Raw genomic sequence first — 27,276 nt, 5'->3', positions numbered from 1 at the left:
TCAAGTGATCCGCCCGCCTCAGCCTCTCAGAAGTGCTGGGATTACAGGTGTAAGCCACGATGCCCAGCCTGTTTTGTAAATTTTAAATAAAGGAAAACTGGGTCTGCTAGCAACTGTAGTTTTCAGCATGCCTGGGTTTACTAATTAAAGCCAAACCTGCTTTGTGGGTTGTGAAGTTTGATGGTATTTAAAAATATATATATATATTCTTTTTTTTTTTTTTCCCGAGATGGAGTCTTACTTTATCGCCCAGGCTGCAATGCAGTGGCGCAGTCTTGGCTCATGGCAACCTCTGCCTCCCAGGTTCAAGCAGTTCTACTGCCTCAGCCTCCTGAGTAGCTGGGATTACAGGTGTGCGTGCCACCACACCTGGCTAATTTTTGTGTTTTTAGTAGAGATGGGGTTTTCACCATGTTGGCCAGGCTGGTTTTGAACTCCTGACCTCATAATCCACGCCTCGGCCTCCCAAAGTGCTGTGATTACAGGCGTGAGCCACCGTGCCTGGGCCCCCATATTCTAATCTAGGACTTGTCTGAAATAAACCTGTGACCATCCTGTTTGGATGTCATGGGAACACACATGAGTTTGAATCCCAGCTGTTTCTCACTCGCTGTGTGACCCTGGGCCAGTTGCTTTGCTTCTTTTTTTTTTTTTTTTTTTTTTTGAGATGCAGTCCTGCTTCTTCTCCCAGGCTGGAGTGCGATGGCGAGATCTCGGCTCACTGCAACTTCCACCTCCCGGGTTCAAGCAGTTCTCCTGCGTCAACCTCCCGAGTAGCTGGGATTACAGGTGTGCACCACCATGCCCTGCTAAGTTTTTTATTTTTTGTAGAGGTGGGGTTTCACTATATTGCCCAGGTTGGTCTCTAACTCCTGGCCTCCAGTGATCTACCTGCCTCAGCCTCCCAAAGTGCTGGCATTACAGGCGTGAGCCACTGCGCCAGCCCCTGTTTTTAAAAATGAATAAATTTGGAGGACTGCGTACAGTGGCTCACGCCTATAATCCCAGCACTTTGGGAGGCCGAGGTGGGTAGATCACCTGAGATCAAGAGTTCAAGACCAACCTGGCCACCATAGTGAAACCCTGTCTCTACTAAAAATAAAAAAATTAGCCAGGCATGGTGGCATGTGCCTGTAGTCCCACCTACTCGGGAGGCTGAGACAGGAGAATCGCTTGAACCTGGGAGGTGGAGGTTACAGTGAGTGGAGATCATGCCACTGCGCTCCAGCCTGGGCAACAGAGCAAGACTCTGTCTCAAAAAAAAAAAAAAAAAAAAAAACAGGAAGATCAGACCTTATCAGTACCTAAACTTTGCTTCCTCCTTGTGAAGGGCTGCAAAGAACACATTACTGTAAGGATGTGCCATCGTTGAACCTGCCCCTGGTGGCTAACATTTGGTCCTGTCTCAGGCCACTCCAAACATGGCTGCAGTTTAGGTCTTTCTATATGTATTGTTTTGTGTGCACATAGACAAGTTCATCTGTAAATTGTTAGAAATGGAATTGCTGAGTCAAAGGGTCTGTACATTTAAAAAGAAGTTTTTTTTGTTTGTTTGTTTTATAAGAGACAGGTCCATGCTCTGTCACCCAGGCTGGAATGCAGTGGTAAAATCATAGCTCACTGAAGCCTTGAACTCCTCACTTCAAGTAGTCCTCCCAACCTCAGCCTCCCGAAGTGCTGGGATTACAGGGGTGAGCTAGTCCTCCCTGCTCTTTTACTTTTTTTTTTTTTTTGAGATGGAGTTTCACTCTTGTTGCCCAGGCTGGAGTGCAATGGCACGATCTCGGCTCACTGCGACCTCTGACTCCTGGCTTCAAGTAATTCTCCTTCCTCAGCCTCCTGAGTAGCTGCGATGACAGGTGTGCACCTCCACACCCAGCTACTTTTGAATTTTTAGTAGAGACAGGGTTTCTCCATGTTAGTCAGGCTGGTGTCGAACTCCTGACCTCAAGTGATCCACCTGCCTCGGCCTCCCAAAGTGCCGGGATTACAGGCGTGAGCCTCTTTTACATTTTTAATTGAAATGTCATTGATGTACTTTTTTTGTTTACATCAGTCTATAGCATCATGAATCGTCACACACTGAACACACTCCTTGACTAGCAGATCTAAAAGTGGATTGTTCCGGCCTCCAGAAGTCCCTTTCTGCTCCCACGCGGTTACTAACCCCCTAAGGTCGCTACTGTGTTGATGTCTACCCATGTGAATTAAGTCTGTTTGCTTGAGCCCTTGCATAGTAAGGGCTCTATATGCATTGTTCATATTGCAAAGATACTACTAAATGGTCCTTCAACGCGTGATAGCAGTTTCCACTCTCACCAGACATGTGTGAAGGCCAGTTCCCAAGCCCTTTCCAATGAAGTGGCTCATTAAACCTGTTGTTGTTTTTTTTTTTTTTTTTTTTTTGAGACGGAGCCTTGCTCTGTTGCCCAGGCTGGAGTGCAGTGGTGTGACCTCAGCTCACTACAACCTCTGCCTCCCGTGTTGAAGTGATTCTCCTGCCTCATCCTCCCAAGTAGCTGGGATTACAGATGTGCACCACCACGCCCGGCTAATTTCTGTAGTTTTAGTAGAGAGCATTTTTCACCATGTTGGCCAGGCTGGTCTTGAACTCGCGACCTTCTGATCTACCCGACTTGGCCTCCCAAAGTGCTCGGATTACAGGCATGAGCCACCGCACCCGGCCTCATTAAACCTTTTGGCTTTATTATGTATGAGACAGATGGTCTTTTCCCTTATTCAGAATCCTTCGATGTTTTCTGGGAACTGCCCTAATTTTTTTTGCCATTCTTCTGTTAAGCTGTTGGGTTCTTTTGTTTTTTTGTTTGTTTGTTTTTTTTTTTTTTTTATAAAGAGGCTTGCATTTTTTGCTGTTTGCAGGAAAGTATTTTGAGCAAAATAACTTTGACACTTTCCAGTCCTTTTTCCCCTACCAACATTTTAACAGCTTTTTTGAGGTATAATTACACTACACCTCAATAGACTGCGTATTTAAAGTGTACAAGCTGACACCTTTTGACATACGTACTTGTGAAAAATTACCACAGTCAAGATAATGTTTCCTCTAATTTTTTATGTTCAAAATTTTTCAAAGTACCAAAATGCTGAAATAACAGAACAAGGAATAGCTGCAAACGTCTCCCCTAAAGTCACCAGTTCTTACATTTCCCCCCAAACTTTTTTCTCTACAAACACATCTCATAGACGCATACACACACGCACACACATTTATTTTTGGTTTTTGGCAGGATCATTTGAAAGTTAGTTGCAGACATCTTAATACTTTTTCCTACAGAACCACAATCCCATTGTCTCAGCCAAGAAACTTAAATATAGTACAGTGTTTTGTAATATACAGTCCATATTCAAATTGTCTTTATAGCGCATAAAAAATCCACACCCCGGCCGGGCGCGGTGGCTCAAGCCTGTAATTCCAGCACTTTGGGAGGCCGAGGCGGGTGGATCACGAGGTCAGGAGATCGAGACCCTCCTGGCTAACACGGTGAAACCCCGTCTCTACTAAAAATACGAAAAAACTAGCCGGGTGTGGTGGCGGCGCCTGTAGTCCCAGCTACTCGGAGGCTGAGGCAGGAGAATGGCGGGAACCCGGGAGGCGGAGCTTGCAGTGAGCCGAGATTGCGCCACTGCACTCCAGCCTGGGTGACAGAGCAAGACTCTGTCTCAAAAAAAAAAAAAAAAAAAAAAAAAAAAATCCACACCCCAGTTCAGGACTGCTCATGCATTGGTGTTCATGTCTCTAGTCTGTCAGAGTTCCCTCACTTTTGGTGGAGGAAGGGACTTAATTACAAATTTGTTTTTAGATAGGCTCTCACTCTGTAGCCCAGAATGGAGTGCAGTGGCACAGTCTCAGCTTAGTGCAACATCTGCTTCCTGGGTTCCAGCGATCCTGCCACCTTAACCTCCTGAGTAGCTGGGATTACAAGTGTGTGCCACCATGCCTATTTATTTATTTATTTATTTATTTTGTATTTTTCATAGAGACAGGATTTCTCCTCGAAATCCCTGTGTTGCCTAGGCTGGTCTCTTAACTCCTGGGCTCATGCAGTCCTCCCGCCTTGGCCTCCCAAAGTGCTGGGATTATAGGCATGAGCCACTGCCTCTGGCCCAGTAAGGGACTTTTACAGCATCGACATTTTTGAAGACTACAGACTGAATGTCTTTTTTTTTTTTTTTTTGAGCTGTAATTCATATCCCATACAACTTATTCATTGAAAGCTCAGCGGTTTTTAGTATATTCACAGCACTGTACAGCTGTCACTACAGTCAATTTTAGAACATTTGCATCACCCCAAAAAGAAACTCTGTACCCATTAGCAGTCCCTACTTTCTTCCTTTGCCCCAACTCCCAGCCTTAAGCAACTGCCAGTCTGCTTTCTGTCTCTGTGACTGAGACTCCTGTGGGCTTTTCATATATGGAGTCCTGTACAATCTGGCCTTTTGTGTCTGAATTCTTTCACTTAGCCTAATGTTTTCAAGGTTCATCCATATTGCAGGATCAGTACTTTATTCCTCTTTATGGCTTTTTATTTACCCGATCATTAATTGATGGGCATTTGGGTTTATGTCACTTTTTGTCTGTTGTGAATGATGCTGCTCTGAACATCCATGTGCAAATATTTGTGTGGACATATGTTTCCAGTATTTTGTGTTGCATACCTAGGAGTACAGTTGCTGGGTCATACAGGAACTTTTTGTTTAACACTTTGGGGAACCGTCACCCATTTCCAAGGCAGATGTACCATTTTACCTGCCTACCAGCAAGGTAGGAGGGGCCTCGTTTCCCCACATCCTTGTCAGCACTTGCTATGGTCTACCTTTTTGATTCTAGCCATCTTGGCAGAGGTAAAGTAGTATCGCTGTGGTTTTGACAGACCAGAACTGGTTTTTTTTTTGTTTGTTTGTTTGTTTGAGATGGGGTCTCGCTCTGTCGCCCTGGCTCGAGTGCAGTGGTGCAGTCTCAGCTCACTGCAAGCTCCACCTCCCAGGTTCACGCCATTCTCCTGCCTCAGCCTCCCGAGTAGCTGGGATTACAGGCGCCCGCCACCATGCCTGGCTAATTTTTTGTATTTTTAGTAGAGACGGGGTTTCACCATGTTAGCCAGGATGGTCTCTATCTCCTGACCTCGTGATGCACCTGCCTTGGCCTCCCAGAGTGCTGGGATTACAGGCATGAGCCACCGCGCCCGGTCCAGAACTGTCTTTTGAAATGTCCCACAGTGTGTATTATCTGATTATTTCCTCCGGGTTAGGCTCAGACTTAGCTTTCATGGCAAGAATTCTACAGAAGGCGCCATGTGTCCTTGCTGAGGCAGCACCACATCGCGGCTCGTGGTGTCTGTTTGTGCCATCACTTTCTTGTTGGTTGATGCTGAGTTTGATCCCTGGGTTGAGGCTGGGCAGGCTCGCCATGCTGGGGGTACCCTTTCCCCTCTGTGGTTCATACGTGGTGTGTATGTATGTTCCAGCATTTTCCATTCATCTGGCCTTTGCATTTCTGTGTGTTCTTCAGATGCTTGGGAACCTCTGAATGGCAGAATCTCCCACCCCCTCTCCCTGGCTTGCTTATCAAGATGCCTTTGCCCTCATGGCCTGATTTTCCACAGGACCCATTTGTATGTGCCTGAGGGTGATGGAGGTAAAGCGAGATGAGGATGCAGGAAGGCCACTATCACCCAACCCCAGTGTTGGATGTCCCCGGGTGTTGGATGTCCCCACCCGACTGCTGTAAGAAGAAGGCTGATGAAATCCCAGGCTTGAATCAATCTTGTTCCCTCCCACAGAGGCGATGGCTGGGCCTTGTTTGTCTGAGGCCTCAGGCATCCACAGTTTGCTCACCTTGTCCTCAGAGTTCAACTTTACATTCTGAAAACTGCCCAACATACCCAAAGGTAGGGAGAGTAGAGTGAACCCTCGTTCACCCAGGTCTTCCCATGTAGCAACTTTCTGCCATTCTGGTTACTTCTTTCCTTCCTAAATTTTTTTGGGGGGTGCCTGGAATAATATTTTAAAGCTGATCCAAGATATTAGTTCACCTTTGCATATTTCAGTTAGCATCTTTAACAATAAAAATTTTGTGAAAATCAAAACCACAATACCGGCCAGGCATGGTGGCTCATGCCTGTAATCCCAGCACTTTGGGAGGCCAAGACAGGCAGATCACTAGAGGTCAGAAGTTTAAGACTAGCTTGGCCAACATGGTGAAACCCCGTCTCTACTAAAAATATAAAAATTAGCTGGGCGTGGTGGCACTCACCTGTAATCCCAGCTACTCAGGAGACTGAGGCAGGAGAATCGCTTGAGCCCGGGAGGCGGAGGTTGCAGTGAGCTAGATCGCACCATTGCACTCCAGCTTGGGTGACAGAGCGAGACATCTCTCTGTCTCCAGACAAAACAAAACAAAACAAACAAACCCCACAATACCATCATCACAGCTTATAATAATTCCTTAACATCTAATGCAGGTCCATTTTCTGATTTCCCTGACCCAAAATGTCTTTTTATAAAACACTTTTGGATCTAAACAAAGTCTACACATGAAGTATCTTTTAAGTCTCTTTTTTAAATTTTAATTTTTTATTTTTATTTTTTTGAGACAAGGTCTTGCTTTGTCACCCAGGCTGGAGTGCAGTGGCATGAACAGCTCACTGCAGCCTCAACCTCCTAGGTTCAACGATTCCCCCAACCTCCTGCTGAGTAGCTGGAACCACAGGTACATGCCATCATGCCCAGCTAACTTTTAAATTTTTTATAGAGATGGTGTCTCGCCATGTTGCCCAGGCCAGTCTCTAACTCCCAGACTCAAATGATCCTCTGGCCTTGGCCTCCCAAAATGTTGGGATTACAGGCGTTAGCCATCATGCCCAGCCCTAAACCTTTTTTAAAAAAAATTAATGTTATTCTTTTTATGAGTAGAGTTTAAAAAATAGTCTGTTCTTTTAGAGTTATGGAAAAATTGTGAAGATAATACAGGGAGTCACCATATACCTCTCACCCCATTTCCCCCATTATTAAAGTTGTATATTGATGTTCTATTAATGAACCAATATTGTTACATCAATTATTCGCTGACGTCTGTAATTCAGACTTCCGTAGTTTTTCCTACCACCCTTTTCTGTCCCAGGATCCCATCTGGGATCCCACCCAACATTTGGTCCTCAGGTCTCCCGAGGTCCTCTCGGCTGGGAGTTTCTCAGGCTCTACTTATTTCTGATGACCTTGACAGTTTTCAGGAGCATTGATCAGGAGTTTCTTCTCTTCTCTTCTCTTCTCTTCTCTTCTCTTCAGACGGAATCTTCCTCTGTCACCCAGGCTGGAGTGAAGTGGTGTGATCTCTGCTCACTGCAACCTCTGCCTCCCAGGTTCAGGCAGTTCTCCTGCCTCAGCTCCTGAGTAACTGGGACCACAGTTGCACGCCATCATGCCCAGCTAATTTTTGTGTTTTTAGTAGAGACAAGAGGTTTCACCATGTTGGCCAGGCTGCTCTTGAACTCCTGAACTCAAGTGATCTGCCTGCCATGGCCTCCCAAAGTGCTGGGATTACAGGCGTGAGCCACTGCACCCAGCCGGTCAGGGATTTTGTAGGATGCTCCCTATTGGAATTTGGCTGATGTTTTTCTCATAATGAGACTGGGTGATGGGTTTTGGGAAGGAAGACACAGAATTAAGGACTGTTATCATCCCATCACTTCCATGGTACAGTGAATCATCATGATTTACATCGCTTTTAATTTTAACGCCCCCACCTCATGCTTTTTCTTGGATGCCATCTTATTCTGTGGAGAAACTGGGTCTAACCCCATAGCATCTCCGCCATCTGCATCTGGCCGGGTGCATCTTCATGGTGGTATTTCCCTGTGCCCCATGTTCCAGATCCCCAAGAACCAGTGGTTAGATCTACAGGCCTGACCAGGGACGGTGACTCATGTCTGTAATCCTAGTACTTTGGGAGGCTGAGGCAGGCAGATCACTTGAGGTCAGGAGTTCAAGACCAGTCTGGCCGACATGGTTGAAACCCCATCTCTACTAAAAGTACAAAAAGTTAGCCAGGTATAGTGGCTTATGCCTGTAATCCCAGCTACTCAGGAGGCTGAGGCACAAGAATTGCTTGAACACGTGGGGTAGGGAGTGGAGGCTGCAGTGAGCCGAGATCGCACCACTGCACTCCAGCCTGGGTGACAGAGCAAGACTGTTTCAAAAAAAAAAAAAAAAAATCTAGAGGCCTGATACAATTCAGGCTTGCATTTTCACCCGATTTCTGATGGAACCGCCTCCAGGCTTTGGGCTTCTCTGTAAGCTCCAGTGTTTGTGTACAGTGCAACCCAGTCGCCTAAACAGCAGACATACATTTTCTCCCATTCTGAAGGCTGGAAATCTGAGCTCGAGGTGCCAGGGTTGCTTTCTCCTGAGGCCCTTGTCTTGGCTTGCAGATGGCTGCCCTCTCCCTGTGTCTTCAAGTGGTCTTTCCTCTCTACATCTGGGTCCTACTCTCCTACTTGCGTAAGGACAGCAATCAAATCGGATTAGGGCCCACCTTTAAGATCTCATTTCAACTCAATCACTTCCGTAAAGACCCTGTCTCCAAATACAGTCCCATTCTGAGATCCTGGGGTTTAGGGCTTCCACATAAGCCTTTCGGGGGACACAGTTCAGCCCCTGTCATTCCCCCGAGGGCTTCTGTGTCTCCATCCACACAAAGTGGGTCAGGGTGTTACACACCAGAGCAGGCGGAGCCGGCCCCACAGGGAACAGCGACTTCTCCAGCCAGATGGTTAAACGGCAGGTGATGGGATCCTCCCTGAATTCACCCTCTCCTGCCCAGGGCAAGTTTTCAGGAGGGGACAGGTGCTGTTCTTTCCACCGTGAGAAAGAACCTCTGACCTGCACCTTTCTTAGCACTTCCAGGAGCTGCTCGGGCACGCCAGCTTCTCAGGCATGGCAGGTTTCAGAGCACCTGCCTGTCAGCTTGTGTTACATGGGAGGTGACTGCTTGGCTTGCAGGGAGTTCCAGGTTGCCACCCTGCAGCCCATGAATCCAACAAGTACCTCAGCCGCTCCGACACACTGGGCACCTGCCGTGTGCTGGGCGCTGTGCTGAGGTCTTTACAGGTTCTGCTCTTGAATCCGCTCTTAGTCCCATTTCTCCCACAGCGGAGAAAACTGAGGCACAGAAAGGTTCAACAGTATGAACAGGAATGTCCCTTCCTCCCAAAATAACTGCTTCCACGCACCCTTTCCTGGGCACTTGGTGGCATTTTAAAGGCCTGTATTCTCTTCTTTTTTTTTTTTTGAGATGGAGTCTCGCTCTGTCACCCAGGTTGGAGTGCAGTGGCGCAATCTCGGCTCACTGCAAGCTCTGCCTCCTGGGTTCATGCCATTCTCCTGCCTCAGCCTCCCGAGTAGCTGGGACTATAGGCGCCCACTACCACTCCCAGTTAATTTTTTTGAATTTTTTAGTAGAGACGGGGTTTCACCGTGTTAGCCAGGATGGTCTCGATCTCCTGACCTCGTGATCCGCCCGCCTCGGCCTCCCAAAGTGCTGGGATTACAGGCTTGAGCCACCGCGCCCGGCCCGGCCTGCTATTCTTTTCTCACAAAAGCCTTTCTTTTTCCCTCCATTTGAACAAATTATAGAAATTGCTATATACTGTCTGGGCGCGGTGGGTCACGCTTGTAATCCCAGCACTTTGGGAAGGTGGATGGATCATCTGAGGTCAGGAGTTTGAGATCAGCTTGGCCAACATGACAAAACCCTGTCTCTACTAAAAATATAAAAATTAGCCGAGTATGGTGGCACATGCCTGTAATCCCGGCTACTTGAGAGGCTGAGGCAGGAGAATTGCTTGAATCCACAAGGCAGAGGTTGCAGTGAGCCGAGGTCATACCACTGTACTCTAGCCTGGCTGACAGAGTGAGACTCTGTCTCCCACCCCCCCACAAAAAAAAATTGCTGTATATTGACAAACATATACAAGTCACACATACTTTAAAGAATTGTAGCCCAGGCGCAGTGGCTCAAGCCTGTAATCCCAGCACTTTGGGAGGCCGAGACGGGCGGATCACGAGGTCAGGAGATCGAGACCATCCTGGCTAACACGATGAAACCCCGTCTCTACTAAAAAATACAAAAAACTAGCTGGATGAGGTGGCGGGTGCCTGTAGTCCCAGCTACTCGGGAGGCTGAGGCAGGAAAATAGCAGGAACCCGGGAAGTGGAGCTTGCAGCGAGCTGAGATCCGGCCACTGCGCTCCAGCCTGGGCGACAGAGCAAGACTCTGTCTCAAAAAAAAAAAAAAGAATTGTAGGTTGAGCGCGGTGGCTCACACCTGTAATTCCAGCACTTTGGGAGACTGAGGCAGGCAGATCACCTAAGGTTAGGAGTTCAAAACCAGCCTGGCCAACAGGGCAAAACCCTGTCTCTACTATTTTACAAAAGCTAGCCAGTCTTGGTGGCGCGTGTCTGTAATTCCAGTTACTCAGGAGGCTGGGGCAGGATAATCGCTTGAACCTGGGAGGGGGAGGTTGCAGTGAGCTGAGATGGCACTAATGCCCTGTAGCCCAGGTGACAAAGCAAGACTCTGTCTCAGGAAAAAGAAAAAAATTGTGACAGGAAAAGCTGGGCATGGTAGCAGCTGCCTGTGGTCCTAGCTACATGGGAGGCTGAGGTGGGAGGATTGCTTGAGCCCAGGAGTTTGAAACTGCAGTGAGCCATAATTAACCCCACTGTACTCCAGGCTGGGCAACAGGGCAAGACCCTGTCTTCAAAAAAAAAAGGGGGGGCATACATTCTGTAATCTATTTACTCATTATTGTTACTTTCTGCTATTTCTTGATGTTGCTGAATATGTCCATCCTTTGTTTTTGTTGCTGTGGATACGGACTCCATTCTATGAGCAGATCACTGTCTTATGTGTCTCTTCCATTGTCCACGTATGTCTGGCCTGCCTGCAGCTTTGTAGTGCAGTGGTGCTCTGAAGGAACATGTGCAACTGCCTCTCTCAGTCAAAGTCCTCAACCTGGAGTGTGCATCAGCATCACCAGGAGGCCTGTGGAAACGGATTGCTGGGCTCCATCCCTGGAGAGTCTGAGGCAGTGGATCTGGGTGGGGCCCTGAGAGTCTGCATTTCTGGCAAGCTCCTGGGTGATGCTGCTGCTAGTCCGGGCACCACCACACTCTGAGAACCACTGAGCTGGGATGTGTGCCGTGACGTGGAATCTCTGGAAGACCTCTTCGTGGTTGTGGTTCTGATTTATGCTGGTCTTCTGTAGGCCCTCCTCCCAGATCCCCCCACCTACCCCCACCCAAGGGAGGGGCAGTCACCCTCCTCTTCTCTCTAATGCAGCGATCCTCAACCTTTTTGGCAGCAGGGACCGGTTTTGTGAAGACAGTTTTTCCATGGACTGGGTGGGGGGATGGTTTCGGGATGATTCAAGCACATTATGTTTATTGTGTACTTTATTTCTATTATCATTACATTGTAATATAGAATGAAATAATTATACAACTCACCATAATGTAGAATCAGTGGGAGCACTGAGCTTGTTTTCCTGTAACTAGACGGTTCCATCTGTTCCGTCTGGGAGTGATGGGGGGCAGTGACAGATTGTCAGGCATTAGGTTCTCACAAGGAGCATGCAGTTCACATAGTGTTCACGCTCCTATGAAAATCTTTTTTTTTTTTTTTTTTTTTTTTTTTGAGACGGAGTCTTGCTCTGTCACCCAGGCTGGAGTGCAGTGGCCGGATCGCAGCTCACTGCAAACTCCGCCTCCCGGGTTTTATGCCATTCTCCTGCCTCAGCCTCCCGAGTAGCTGGGACTACAGGCGCCCGCCACCTCGCCCGGCTAGTTTTTTGTATTTTTTAGTAGAGACGGGGTTTCACTGTGTTAGCCAGGATGGTCTCGATCTCCTGACCTCGTGATCCGCCCGTCTCGGCCTCCCAAAGTGCTGAGATTACAGGCTTGAGCCACCACACCCGGCCTTTTTTTTTTTTTTTTTGAGACAGAGTCTCGCTCTGTTGCCCAGATTGGAGTGCAATGGCGTGATCTCAACTCATAGCAACCTCCACCTCCCAGATTCAAGCGATTCTCCTGCCTCAGCCTCCCAAGTAGCTGGGATTACAGATGCTCACCACTACACCCAGCTAATTTTTTTTGTATTTTTACTAGAGAAAGGGTTTCACCATGTTAATCAGACTGGGCTCGAACTCCTGACCTCAGGTGATCCACCTGCCTCGGTCTCCCAAAGTGCAGGGATTACAGGCGTGAGCCACTGTGCTCGACCATCTTCTTTTTGTTTTTTGAGATGCTGTCTCCCTCTGTTGCCCAGGCTGGAGTGCAGTGGCACGATCTCGACTCATTGCAACCTCTGCCTCCCAGGTTCAAGCAATTCTCCTGCATCAGCCTCCCAAGTAGCTGGCATTACAGGCATGCACCACCATGCCCAGCTAATTTTTTTTGTTTTTAGTAGAGACAAGGTTTCACCACATTGGCCAGGCTGGTCTTGAACTTCTGGCTTCGGGTGATCTACTCACCTCGGCTTCCCAAAGTGCTGAGATTACAGGCGTGAGCCACCACGCTCAGTCTAAAATTTTTTCTTAAGGTAAATTAGAGATAGGGTCTCATTTTGTTGCCCAGGCTGGTCTCAAACTCCTGGGCTAAAGCAATCTTCCCACCTCAGCCTCCCAAAGTGCTGGGATTATAGGTGTGAGCCACCATGCCCAGCCTCTATACTATTTTTTAGGGCTAAAATGTTGGTGTCCTCATAGGACATTGTGAAGTCAATGCTTCTGTTAGAATATTGGACATTGGGCCGGGCGCGGTGGCTCAAGCCTGTAATCCCAGCACTTTGGGAGGCCGAGACGGGCGGATCATGAGGTCAGGAGATCGAGACCATCCTGGCTAACACGGTGAAACCCCGTCTCTACTAAAAAAATACAAAAAACTAGCCGGGCGAGTTGGCGGGCGCCTGTAGTCCCAGCTACTCCGGAGGCTGAGGCAGGAGAATGGCGTAAACCCGGGAGGCGGAGCTTGCAGTGAGCTGAGGTCCGGCCACTGCACTCCAGCCTGGGCAACAGAGCAAGACTCCGTCTCAAAAAAAAAAAATATATTGGACATTGGCCGGGCACGGTGGCTCATGCTTGTAGTCCCAGCACTTTGGGAGGCCTAGGCAGGTGTATCACTTGAGGTCAAGAGTTCGAGACCAGCCTGGTCAACATGGTGAAACCCCATCGCTACTAAAAATACAAAAATTAGCCAGGTGTGGTGGCAGGCACCTGTAATTCCAGCTACTCAGGAGGCTGAAGCAGGAGAATTGCTTGAACTCAGGAGACAGAGTTTGCCTTAAGCTGAGATTGCGCCAGTGCACTCCAGCCTGGGTGACAGACTGAGACCATGTCTCAAAAAAAGAAGAATATTGGATGTCGACAGGAGTCTTGAACACTTACCATGTGCTCAAAGCATTTCACGTGAATATCCCATGTAAAGCTCACAATAACCAGATGAAATAGGTACTGTTATCTCCATTGTTAGTGGAAACCCTGAAGCCCCAGACAGCTTATGAATATATATAATACGCTCATGGAAACCCAGCTAGTAAGAGGCAGAGCTGGGATTTGAACCCAGGCAGTCGACAGCCTGGATTGTGCTTTCTCAACCACAATGCTACCTCTGAGGTTATTGGTATTTTCTACTCTCCTAGTTCCTGATTCAGCCCTGCTCTTATCTCCTCTGTCCTGTAGGAACCATCCAGTCAGGATATCCAGTTTAAAATGCTGTAGCTAGCTGGGCATGGTGGCTCATGCCTGTAATCCCAGCACTTTGGGAAGCTGAGGCAGGTGGATCACGAGGTCAAGAGATCGAGACCATCCTGGCCAACATGGGGGAAACCCCATCTCTACTAAAAATACAAAATTAGCTGGGTATGGTGGTGCATGCCTGTAGTCCCAGCTACTGGAGAGGCTGAGGCAGGAGAATCGCTTGAACCCAGGAGGCGGGGGTTGCAGTGTGCTGAGATCGTGCCACTGCACTCCAGCCTGGCGACAAAGTGAGACTCAAAATAAAATAAAATAAAACTACTGTAGCTGCCCGGGTGTGGTGACTCAACACCTATAATCCCAGCACTTTGGGAGGCCGAGGTGGGCAGATTACCTGAGGTCAGGAGTTCAAGACTAGCCTGGCCAACATGGTGAAACCCTGTCTCTACTAAAAATACAAAAATTTTAGCTGAGTGTGGTGGTGCAAGCCTGTAGTCCCAGCTACTTGGGAGGCTGAGGTGGGAGGATTGCGTGAACTTGGGAGGTGGAGACTGCAGTGAGCCGAGATCATACCACTGCACTCCAGCCTGGGTGACAGAGCAAGACCCTGTCTAAAAAAAAAAAAAAAAAAAATCTGTCGCCAATTCACAGAGGCATTTACCCTTCACACATGAGCCAAGTGGCCCATGTGGGTGGGTTCTGTTATGGCAGCACTCTGTGCTGCAGCCCTGCAGAATCCCAGCCCCCATAGATACCTTGGTCAGCCCTTACAAGGGAAGAGGTGTGTTTTACTCAGTTTTGCTCAGTTGTTGGGCTGTCATCAACTTGTATCAAGTTCAAGTTCATCCCCTGGGCCAGTAGACCACTTGGGTGGCATTCATCGTGGGCTCGCTGTTTTTTCCCCTGTAATAGCAAAGGCTGGAAACCACATAGGTGTCCCTGAGTAGGGGCCTGGCTCCAGGTGTGCCATCTTTTAAAAAGGGTGAGGCAGCTCTGTGTGTTCTGAGTGTGAGTGACCTCCAAGATAAGAGTGTTGCACGAGAAAAGCAGCTCAGCTGTACACCTGTGCTGCCATTGTGGAAAGAATATGTCCGTGCCATTATTCACCTGGCACATCTAAGGAAGGGTTCACAAGGGAGTGGTCATAGTGGTTCCTCTGGAGGGGGATTCAGGTTGGCAGGAAATGAGAGGGAAGGCTTACTGTCCACTGAATACCTGTTGGTAGGCTTAAGTTTTATGCTACATGTATACAATATCACTTATTTTTTTTTAAAAAAAGTTAAAATGAGGCTGTGCCTTGTATTCATGTTTCTTTAGCCCTGTGTCACCGGAGGGCAAATGAAGACCTCAGAGGCCCAGGGTCCTTGGAGTTGGGTAGAGCATGGGGCTCTATCATTACCAGCTTCTTAGGAGCAGAAACTTCCACTCTTTAAAAATGAGAAATCTGCAGGGTGCAGTGCAGTGTTTCACGCCTGTAATCCCAGGAATTTGGGAGGGCCAGGCAGGAGGATCGCTTGAGGCTTAGAGTTTGAGACCAGCCTGGGCAATATAGCAAGACCCCATCTCTGCAAAATAATAATAATAATAACGATAATAATAATAAAGCCTGGTGTGGTGGCTGCACCTGTAGCCCTAGCTACTTGGGAAGCTGAGGCGGGATTGCTTGAGCCTGGGAGTTTGAGGCTGCAGCGAGCTATCATTGCACCACTGCACCCCAGCTTGGGCAACAGCGAGACTCTGTCTCTTTAGAGAAATCAGGCAGAAGGCCAGGCGTGGTGGCTCAAGTCTGTAATCCCAGCGCTTTGGGAGGCCAAGACGGGCGGATCACGAGATCAGGAGATCGAGACCATCCTGGCTAACATGGTGAAACCCCGTCTCTACTAAAAAATACAAAAAAGCAGCTGGGCGAGGTGACGGGTGCCTGTAGTCCCAGCTACTCAGGAGGCTGAGGCAGGAGAATGGCGTGAATCCGGGAGGCGGAGCTTACAGTGAGCTGAGATCTGCACTCCAACCTGGGTGACAGAGCGAGACTCCATCCCAAAAAAAGAGAGAAATCAGGCAGAAGAAAGCAGAGACCCTGACCCAAGAGGGAGCATGAAAGACATCAAGAGCAATGGCAAGTGGCGTAACGTGGCCCTGCAGAGTCCCAGCCTACATAGGTGCCTTGTTCAGCCCTTCCAAGGAAGGGGTCATTTTCACCAATTTTCTCAGTTGGGCTGTCATCAGTATCCAGTTCAAGTCACTCCCCTGGGCCAGTAGACCGCGTGTGTGGCATTCATCATGGACTTGCGGTTTTTCCCTTCCCAGGTATAAACTCCCGGGCTCCCCGGTTCACTGCTTGACGGATGGAGGAAAACAGCGGAGTGGTGAGTAGAAATTGGGTGATGACTGTTTTCTTGTTTCTGCAGTTCTTGGCCAGGCTGACCGAGAGGTTCGTGTTGGGAGTGGATATGTTCGTGGAGACACTGTGGAAAGTGTGGACCGAGCTCTTGGATGTTCTTGGACTTGATGGTAGGTGTGGGGGTGGCATTCGCGTAAAGTGGCATTCTATTTTGGTGGTTCTGGTAGCGTGGAACTGGTACTCACCGTGAGTAATACATGAGAAGGTTGCGGAGGGCTGGTCAGTGAGGATAGGAGTGAACATTTTTTATTTTAATAGTCTTATATAGAGGCCAGGCACACGGCTCATGCCTGTAACGCCAGTGCTTTGGGAGACCAACGTGGGACGGTTGCTTGAACCCAAGAATTCAAGACCAGCCTGGGCAATGTGGTGAGATCCCATCTCCACAAAAAAAGTACCAAAAAATTGCTGGGTGTGGTGGTGTGCACCTGTAGTCCCCAGCCACTCGGGAGGCTGAGGCAGGAGGATTGCCTGAGATCAGGAGTTTGAGGCTGCAGTGAGCTATGATCATGCCACTGTACTCCAGATTGGACGACAGAGCAAGACTCCTCTAAAATAATAATAAAAATAAAAAACACATGGCCCATCAAAGCTGAGATTTCCCAGATGCCATTTAGGGTAAGGTGCGACTGACTGGGTAGTGCCAACTTATGTGTCCCTAGGCAAAACACATGGACCAGAGGTATAGTGCTCTGGCTCACTGGGATCCGTGCAATAAATGACTAGTTATTTAGGCAGAAGGGGATTTCATGGAGACAGAGACACTCAAAAGAATCTTCAGAAAGACTGAGGGAGAGATGCATGGCCTCAGACACTGCCGAACTGGCCGTTCAGGGTTGCAGCTGTTGAGACCATTGAGTTCCAGGTCACACAACTGTAGCATAATTTGAGGACCAGGAAGCCACTGCTGCCACCACAACAACTAGACTTTGCATGTAGGTGCAGGGACCCTTGCCGTTTCTGGAACCGTGCATATCAGCTGCAACACTTCACTTAATTTTCAAAGTCGTGTGTGTATGGGGGAACTGCAAGGCGGAACTTACTTTCTGTGCAGTCCCTAGCTGCGAGGGAGGCAGGCTAATGCGGTTCTTAGCTCTCCAGCTTCTGCCATCCAGGAAGGCAGGCTGGGGGCAGGTGTCATCCGATGCTGCACCAGCCCATCTGCCATACCCACCGCATGGGGCAAGAATTGCCAGGGGAGCTCCCCTGCTTTTGTGGGCTGGGGAGGAGGGTAGTGCAGTTTGATAGTGCAATGCTAGTCACACATTTATAGCCAGGAAGAGAACATTGGCAGGGCACAGCCCCTCCCTTTCTACATGCGGGTTTGGGCACCGATACTGGTCTTGGCGGATGGCAAGGCAGCAACGGTCCTGGTAACTGAGTGGGGCACCTCTAGTCCAGGCCTGCAGCCTGTGCCGCCCCCAGCCTTACACCTCCCTTCCCAGGCGGCTTTGCCCCACCTCCACCTGCATTCCATCGGGGGGTGACAGGAGCTAACTCGGGCAGAGCGCCCAGGGTGTGCAACTTTTATACCCAGAGGAGACCTTGTCCCTTACCACCTCAAGAGCTCCAGAGGCATCCCATGCTCTCAGGATGAAGTCACCTCCCCGTTTTCTCTGCCATGCCCTGTGGTGTGCCAGATAAGGAGGGATCTCCTAGCTGCCCCCGCTCCACTGCTCTCCTTCCGTCCACAAGGTGGAGGCCGCTCTTCCCCTGGGCCTTTCCAGAGGAAATCCCCCAGCTGGCCTCTTTCCAGCCCCACCGCCCTGGTCCCAGCTGCCACCTGTCTCACGGGAAGGTCTGCAGTTGCTGCATGTGGCAGGGTTCCTAAGACCACTTACAGGATCACCAGTTCCCTAGGAGCACTGGCAGGACTCAGCATATAGCTGTCCTCACGGCTGTGATTTATTGTGACGGAAGGACGCAAGCACCATCAGCAAAGGGAAAAGGCGCGTGAAGTCCTGGAGAGGCCAGGCTCAAGCTTCAAAGTCCTCTCCCTGGGGAGTCACACGGGACGCACTTAATTCCCCCAGCAGAGGGTGCCCACCGAGGACTCCGTGCCCGGGCTTTTTACTGGGGGCTGGTCGTGTCATCACCCTCTGCTTGACATGTGTCAAAATTCTAGACTCCCAGAGGGAATGCAAGTGTTGTCATAAACCACATCATTTGTGTCAACAGCCTAGGCCTGGCGTCTCCGGGCTGCACTCTGGCCCCAGCTCTGCACCTGGCACAAAGAGGCCCTTTTTGTTTGTTTGTTTGTTTTGAGACGGAGTCTCCCTCTGTCGCCCAGGCTGGAGTGCAGTGGCGCTATCTTGGCTCACTGCAAGCTCCGCCTCCTGGGTTCACGCCTCAGCCTCCCGAGTAGCTGGGACTACAGGCACCCACCACCACGCCAGGCTAATTTTTTGTATTTTTAGCAGAGAGGGGGTTTCACCATGTTAGCCAAGATGGTCTCGATCTCCTGACCTCGTGATCCACCCGCCTCGGCCTCCCAAAGTGCTGGGATTACAGGCGTGAGCCACCGCGCCCGGCCTTTGCTTGTTTTTGTTTAGGATCTCACTCTATTGCCCAGGCTGGAGTGTAGTGGCTCAATCATGCCTCACTACAGCCTCAACTTCCTGGGCTTGTGATCCTCCCACCTCAGCCTCCTGAGTAGCTGGAACCACAGGCCCATGCCACCAGGCCTGGCTAATTTTTACATTTTCTGTAGAGACAGGGTCTTACCATGTTGCCCAGGCTGTTCTCAAACTCTTGGGCTCAAACCGTTCTCCTGCTTCAGCCTCCCAAAGTGCTGGGATTATAGGCGTGAGCCACCACACCCAGCCCACTCTTGGTAAATAAGAGCAGGAGGGCTGTGGGGCCCGCTGCTTAGCCAGTCATGTGGGCTGAAATGTGCTCCCCGAGAGTAAGAATATGTATTCCAGTCCTAGCCCTGGACCTGTGAGTGAGCCCTTGTTTGGGAATGGGGTCTGCAGATGTGATCAAGTTAAATGAGATCGTCTTGGATTAGAGTGGACCCTCAATTTAATGATTGATGTGCTTATAAGAAGTGGGGAATTTGGACACAGAAGCACCAAGAAACATAGGGAGAAGATGGCCCTGGGAAGTGAGAAACAGGGACTGAAGGGACGGAGCCATAAGCCAAGGAACACCTGGGGCTACCAGAAGCTAGAAGAGGCGAGGAAGGATCTTCCCTCAAGCTTTCAGAGGGAGTGTGGCCCCGCCGAGACCTTGATTCAGACTTCCGGCCTCCAGAACCGCAAGTGGATGAATTTCTGTTGTAAACCGCCCAGTTTGTAGTGGTTTGTTGCAGGAGCCACGGGAAACTACTATACCATAGCCCTGTTACATGTGGAATCTCTCAGCACTGCCCATCGGTCCTTGACACCCCCATTTTACTGATCAGAGATGGGGGAGTGAGGTCCACTGGCCATGATGGGCACACTGGTTCATACCCTGTTGACACCCCAGGCCATTCACAAACATCTCGGAGTTCAGCCTTTAAGAGGCCTTATGCCAACTCAGTCACCTCACTGCTCAAAGAATTGGAGGCGTCAGCATAGCCAGAGGACACTGTGCACCTGGCAGTCCCCCGGGGCCACTCATGGCCCCTCCTGGGACTTGGCAGAGTTAACGCACCCTCCCCCAGATGCAGCCACTGCGTGCAATCCTCTTAGCTTCCATATTCACCACCTGCCCGGATTGTCAAACTCTCCGTGTTTTCATCACCACCCATTGAACCCTGGAGAAACAAACCTGATTGCAGAAAATCGCACGCAGCTTGGAATGAAAAACTACAGAGTAGGAACAGCCTCCTAATCATATGGAAGAAGCCCAGAATAGAGGCATCCGCAGCGGATCCATAAGCCCTGAATGCCCGCATTCATCAGGAGAGCAGCTGGCGCGTTCCGGAGGCGAAACGAGCTTGCTTCCGTGTTGAAGCTTTTCTAGTTCTGTTTGATGCGTAAGTTCAAGGCATGCAAAGGCCTTTGGAATTCGTGTCTTATGCGTAGAAGTTTGAGTGCAAAATGCTTTACAGGAAGCCACACACCAACGTTGGATATTCTGGTAAAAAAGGTTTCTGTGAGCACAATATAATTTCTTTCTTCAGTGTGGTTTTTTTTTTTAGTCTCTGGTTAAAATGGGAACTCCGTAGCCCCGAGTGGTCTAATAGAAAAAGAATGTGAGCCTCCCAGGTGACGTGAAGTTTTCTAGTAACCAGGTCAAAAGGGTAAAAAGAAACGGTGAAATTAATTTTTCTTTCTTTTCTTTTTTTTTGGGGGGTGGTGGGGGCAGGAGGGACGAAGTCTTACTCTGTTGCCCAAGCTGGAGTGCAGTGGCATGATCTCAGCTCACTGCAACCTCCACCTCCCGGGTTCATGCCAGTCTCCTGCCCCAGCCTCCCGAGTAGCTGGGACTACAGGCGTGTGCCACCTCGCCCCATTCTCCTGCCCCAGCCTCCTGAGTAGCTGGGATTACAGGCGTGCACCACCACGCCTGGCTAATTTTTTTGTATTTTTAGTAGAGACAGGGTTTCACTATGTTGGCCAGGCTGGTCTTGAGCTCCTGACCTCGTGATCCACCTGCCTCGGCCTCCTAAAGTGCTGGGATTACAGGCATGAGCCACTGCTCCCAGCCTCTTTTTTTTTTTTTTTTTTGAGATAGAGTCTCGCCCTGTTGCCCAGGCTAGAGTGCAGTGGCACAATCCCAGCTCACTGCAGCCTCCACCACCCCAGGCTCAGGTGATTCTCCTACCTCAGCTTCCCAACTAGCTGGGACCACAGGTGTGCGCCACCATGTCTGGCTAATGTTTGTATTATTATTATTATTATTTTTTTTTGATATGGAGTATTGCTCTGGCATGACACCTTGAATGCAGTGGCCGATCTCGGCTCACCACTGCAACCTCCACCTCCTGGGTTCAAGCCATTCTTGTGCCTCAGCCTCTCAAGTAGCTGGGATTAGAGGCTCCTGCCACCGTGCCTGGCTAATTTTTAAATTTTTTTTAGTAGAGATGGGGTTTCCCCATCTTGGCCAGGGTAGTCTCGAACTCCTGACCTCATGATCCACCTGCCTCGGCCTCCCAAAGTGCTGGGATTACAGGCGTGAGCCACCGTGCCCCACCTAATGTTTGTATTTTTTGTAGAGATGGGGTTTTGCCATGTTGCCCAGGGTGGCCTTGAACTCCTGAGCTCCAGTGATCTGCCTGCCTTGGCCTCCCAGAGTGCTGGCATTACAGGCATGCGCCACCATGCCCAGGTGAAATTAATTTTAATAAGATATTTTAGTTAACCAAATATATTAAAAACATCCCAACTTATAATTAATAGAAAATTACGAGGTGTCTCACATTTTTTGGGGTAACTAAGGCCTTTGAGACTCAGTCTCTATTTGACATTTAGAGCGCACGTCAGTTCTGACTTGTCACATTTCAAGGGCTCAGCACACGATAGATGGCACAGCCTTTGTCCCCATTCTAGATCTGCTGGCACAAAGCATGTGTCCAGGAGTTGGAAGGATGGATTTAAGGTTCATGTCTTTGTCGTGTTGCTTACTCCTCTGAAGCCGCTGAGGCCACTTCCAACAAAGTTTCCAATAAAGTGGGGAAAAGATGAACCGTGCTTCAGTGATGCATCAGCACAGGGCAGGGACTGTGTGGCTCCAGAAACTGGATCCCCTGGTTCCAAATCCCAGCTCTGCCCTGTCCTAGCTGTGGGACCCTGGGCAAGGAGTCCGTGTGTGGAAAATGCTGTTTACCCTATCTGCAAGTCATGAAGACTAGATGACTGTGTGTGTAGGGTGGTTGGATGGCGCCCAGCCCATGGTCAACACTTGGGGGCTTACAAAGGGGCCCTCCTCCAAAATGTACATCATTGTGCATTTCTGGGACCTGCCAATTTCACTTGTCCACACTGAGGGCCGGCTGGCCAGCTGCACCCAGAGCCAGCTTCCCCTGCCGCAGCCATCAGGACTTGACAGGTGTGCGGGTGTAAACCTGGCCCACGCTGAGGAACAAGTCGGCCACCAAAACATTCACTTTGCTTGAACGGTGCCTGTTAGGAGTTGAATTGTGTCCCCCCATATTCATCTGTTGAAGTCCTAACCCCCAGAACCTCAGAATGGGACGCTATTTGGAGATGGGGTCATTGTGGGTGTCGTTTGTTAAGATGAGGTCATACTCTGGAGTAGGGTGGGTCCCAGATCCAGTGTGACCGGTGTCCTTATATGAAGGGGAAATTTAGACACAGACACACGCAGGGAGAAGGCCGTGTGAAGGCGGAGTAGAGAGAGGAGTATGTCTGGCAGTCACGGAGTGCCAAGGATCACCAGCAACCTGCAGTCACTAGGAGGGGCCTGGGCAGATTCGCCCTCGAGCCTCTGACGGAGCCAGCCCTGCTGACACGTTGTTCGTAGACTTCCAGCCTCCAAACAAACTGAGAGAATAAACTTCTGTTCTTTTTTTTTGAGATGGAGTCTTGCCCTGTTGTCCAGGCTGGAGTGCAGTGGCGCTGTCTTGGCTCACTGCGGCCTCCGTCTCCTGGGTTCAGGCGATTCTATTCCCCCAGCCTCCTGAGTGGCTGGGATTACAGGCTCATGCACCAAATCTGGCTAATTTTGTTGTTGTTGTTGTTGTTGTTGTTGTTGTTTTTTTTTTTTTTTTTTTTTTTTTTTTTGAGACCGAGTCTTGCTCTGTCGCCCGGGCTGGAGTGCAGTGGCCGGATCTCAGCTCACTGCAAGCTCCGCCTCCTGGGTTCACGCCATTCTCCTGCCTCAGCCTCCCCAGTAGCTGGGACTACAGGCGCCCGCCACCTCGCCCGGCTAGTTTTTTGTATTTTTAGTAGAGACGGGGTTTCACCGTGTTAGCCAGGATGGTCTCGATCTCCTGACCTCGTGATCCACCCGTCTCGGCCTCCCAAAGTGCTGGGATTACAGGCTTGAGCCACCGCGCCCGGCCGTTGTTGTTGTTTTGAGACGGAGTCTTGCTCTGTTCCCCAGACTGGAGTGCTGTGGTACAATCTCAGCTCACTGCAACCTCTGCCTCCCAGGTTCAAGCAATTCTCCGGCCTCAGCCTCCTAAGTAGCTGGAATTACAGGCACCTACCACCACACTGGGCTAATTTTTGTATTTTCGGTAGAGGTGGGGGTTCACCATGTTGGCCAGGCTGGTCTCGAACTCCTGATCTCAGGTGATCCACCCACCTTGGACTCCCAAAGTGTTGAGATTACAGACGTGAGCCACTGCACCCGGCCTTCTGTTCTTTTTTTAGCTACTTGGCCATGGCAGCGCTAGGGAAGTCAGATGGTACCCCTTGGCCATGAGGCAGAACATGCAGGGCTACTCGTGTTCTCTTTAGGATTTTGAGGGCTTCGGGGAGTGACATTGCCTTGGACCACCCTTGCTTGGTTGAAAGGACAGCTTTCACTGAAGTCACCGAGGGGTGGAAGGCAGGGGTGGCATTCTCCTCTCCGGGCATCTTTCCCGGCTGATCACCTATCTTGGCCCCTTGATGACATGATGATGCTTCTCAAAGTATGTGCTGAGGAACCCCAGGAGGTCCCTGAGACCCTTTTGGTTAGGAGGGGTGACTTGACAGTTCCGCTCTTCTCCAGTAACATGTCTCTGAGGTCAGGGATTTAGCGGGCACTTTAATACTTCCATATATATTGATGCTATGTTAAGATGATGACATTTTAGGTATATTGGATTAAACAAAATATCAATATTAATTCCACCTTTTTTTTTTTTTTTTTGCCTTTTTTGCTGTGAGTACTTGAAAAGTGTCGGTGACAAACGTGGCTCATATTCGTGGCTGGTGTTCTGTCCCTTTGAACTCAAAAACAGATTTGGGGACCAGGTCTCCTCTAAATAGCTGGATAGGAAAGAGACGGACAAACATTCAGGACACTGCCACTATTCTCACTGTGGTTTGTTCTGCTTTCGAAACAGTTGCTTTTCGTGAAAAATATTTTGTGTTAACCTATTGTCTCAGTCAGTTCAGACTGCTGTAACAAAATTCCATAGACTGTGTGGCTTAACAACGAGTTTTTTTTTTTTTTTTTTGGAGATGGAATCTCGGTTCCACAGGCTGGAGTGCTGTGGCGCAATCTCGGCTCACTGCAACCTCGGCCTCCCGGATTCCAGTGATTCTCCTGCCTCAGCCTCCTGAGTAGCTGGGATTACAGGCATGTGCCACCACGCCCGGCTAATTTTTTTGTTTTTTTAGTAGAGATGAGGTTTTGCCATATTGGTCAGGCTGGTCTCAAACTCCTGACCTCAGATGATCTGCCCACCTTGGCCTCCCAAAGAGCTGGGATTACAGGCATGAGCCACCGTGCCTGGCCTAACAGACATTTTCATTTCTCACAGTTTGGAGGCGGGAAGTCCAGGAGGAAGGTGCTGGCAGATTCAGGCTGTGAGGAGAGCCCTTTCTTGTAGACGATGCCTCACTGTGTCTCACGTGGAAGGAACAAAGCAGTTATCTGGGACCTCTTTATAAGGGCACTAAACTCATTCATGGGAGCTCCACCCCCATGACCTGATCACCTCCCCAGGACTCCACCTCCTAAGACCATCACTTTTGGGGTTAGGATTTCAACATAGGAATTTTGTGGGGGATGCAAACACTCAAAGCCTAGCATCTATAATGGGTTATTTGAAGATGAGTTAATGATAGCAATGTTTTTAAATTATTAATGGCTGGGCACAGTGGCTCATGCTGGTAATCCCAGCACTTTGGGAGGTTGAGGCAGACAGATTGCTTAAGCCCAGGAGTTTGAGACCATCCTCGGCAACATAGCGAGACCCTGTCTCTACAAAAAATCAAAACATTAGCTTGGTGGTGCATGCTTGTAGTCTCAGCTACTCAGGAGGCTGAGGTGAGAGAACTGCTTGAGCCCAGGAGATAGAGGTTGCAATGAGCTGAGATCATGCTACTGCAGTGTAGCCTGGGCTACAGAGCAAGACTCTGTCTCAAATAAGTAAATGAAAAATAAATAAAATTTAAAAGACAATTAACAACTAATTAAAAACTACCTAATTTTCTGCTATGGTAAATATATCAGTTAGGTAGAACCCACATAAACAAAAGCTCTGGGGACGCTTCAATAATACTGAAGAGTGCAAACAGGTCTTGAGACTGAGAGGTTTGGGAAACACTGGTTTAGCCTCCAGTCTGCAGGGGACAGGTGTGAAAGTCAGCTCCCAAGTCAACCACATTTAGTCAAAATGCTCATGATGCCTCAGGAAGGCACAGTATAGGAAACACACCCTGGCTTCTGGGGAGTCCTGGTGATCCCAAACCTTTAGTCCCAGAGACGGCTGCTATTTAGTGTTGGACTCTAGACACTGGCCAGCCGTGCAGAGTCTGATCATTCTGGGAAACCATGAGACATTCACGCCGTAGGTGTCGTTATTGACCGGAGGAGCTCCATGGTCAAGGCTTTCCATCTCAGGCCTGCTCTGGATTTGCGCTTGCCCACTCCAGATCGTTGTGTCACACTTCTCCCCTTGGTCCTCTCTGTCCCCAAATGCATAGAGTTCATCGCGCCTAAGTTGGTGGATCTCAAAGTGACCCTTAGATCAGCAGCAGCAGGAGCCTCCCTGGCAAACCTGTAAGAGGTGCAGATTTGGCTGGGCATGGTGCCTCACGCCTGTAATCCCATCACTTTGGGAAGCCAAGGCAGGCAGGTTGTTTGAGCTCAGGAGTTCAAGACCAGCCTGGGCAACATAGCGAGATCCTATCTGTATTTGCTGCTTTCCACACTGCTATAAGGAAATGCCTGAGGCTGGGTAATTTATAAATAAAAGAGGTTTAATTGACTCACAGTTCCACATGGCTGGGGAGGCCTTAGGAAACTTGTAATCATGGCGGAAGTCAAAGGGGAAGCAAGGCACGTCTTACGTGGCGGCAGGAGAGAGAGGAAGCAAGAGCAAGGGATAAACTGCCAAACACTTAAACCATCATCTCGTGAGACTCACTTTCATGAGAACAGCATGGAGGAAACCACCCCCATGATCCAATCACCTCCTACCAAGTCCCTCCCCGCACACATGGGGACTACAGTTTGAAATTAGATTTGGGTGAGAACACAGAGCCAAACCATGTCACTGTCTCTATAAAAAAATACAAGTATTAGGCCGGGCGCGGTGGCTCAAGCCTGTAATCCCAGCACTTTGGGAGGCCGAGACGGGCGGATCACGAGGTCAGGAGATCGAGACCATCCTGGCTAACACGGTGAAACCCCGTCTCTACTAAAAAATACAAAAAACTAGCCGGGTGAGGTGGTGGGCGCCTGTAGTCCCAGCTACCCGGGAGGCTGAGGCAGGAGAATGGCGTAAACCCAGGAGGTGGAGCTTGCAGTGAGCTGAGATCCGGCCAGTGCACTCCAGCCTGGGAGACAGAGCGAGATTCCATCTAAAAAAAAAAAAAAAACAAAAATTAGGCAGCTGTGTTGGCGCACGCCTGTAGTCCTAGCTACTCAGGAGTCTGAGGTGGGAGGATCGCTTGAGCCCGAAAGGTCAAGACTGCAGTGAACTGAGATCACACCGTCACACTCCAGCCTGGGTGACAGAACAAGACCCTGTCTAAAACAAAAAAAGCTGCAGATTCTTCGACCCATCCAGGACCTACTGAATCAGATCTAGGGGTGGGGCCCAGCAACCTATTTTCCTAAGCCCTCCAGGGGATTCCTGGAGGAATCACACAAGTTTGAGAGCTGCTTGTGTAAATTACGCTTAGGATATAGCTCTCCTTGGACTTGTTAAACAACACTGTGAGGAAACAGACAATTGCAGCATGTGGGACCTCCTGCAAGAAAACCATCCTGGAAAAATTAGACCAGAATTTCAGTGTTTCTAAAATGTCTTGGATCTCTTCTGGATTAACAGACTAAAGTGATGGCGAATGCAGAACATGAACTGTTGCTGGGTCCTGGTGAGGGTCGGGAGGGAACAGCTATTCATGGATAACTGGGAAATTCAAGTGATAGTATATGTAATTGTTAATTAATTAATTAATTTTTTTTTTTGAGACAGAGCCTCACTCTGTCTCAGGCTGGAGTGCAGTGGCGCCATCTAGGCTCACTGCAACCTCTGCCTCCTGGGTT

The 27,276-nt window shown here is 49.4% G+C and overlaps 1 protein-coding gene across 1 annotated transcript in view; it reads left to right on the top strand.

Moving 5' to 3' along the window:
* Positions 1-27,276, top strand: part of BRI3BP (BRI3 binding protein) — a 39,337-nt gene that overhangs the window by 3,185 nt on the left and 8,876 nt on the right. Inside the window, exon 2 of the mRNA XM_033220129.1 lies at positions 16,178-16,280. Coding sequence (XP_033076020.1) covers positions 16,178-16,280 — 103 coding nt within the window. The remainder of the gene's footprint in view (positions 1-16,177; positions 16,281-27,276) is intronic.

The sequence above is a fragment of the Trachypithecus francoisi genome, unplaced genomic scaffold (genome assembly GCF_009764315.1).
Source record: "Trachypithecus francoisi isolate TF-2019V2 unplaced genomic scaffold, Tfra_2.0 Lachesis_group11, whole genome shotgun sequence".
Taxonomy (NCBI): Eukaryota; Metazoa; Chordata; class Mammalia; order Primates; family Cercopithecidae; genus Trachypithecus; species Trachypithecus francoisi.
Note: the sequence above shows the minus strand (reverse complement) of the source record. Positions and strands in the feature narration are given on the sequence as shown.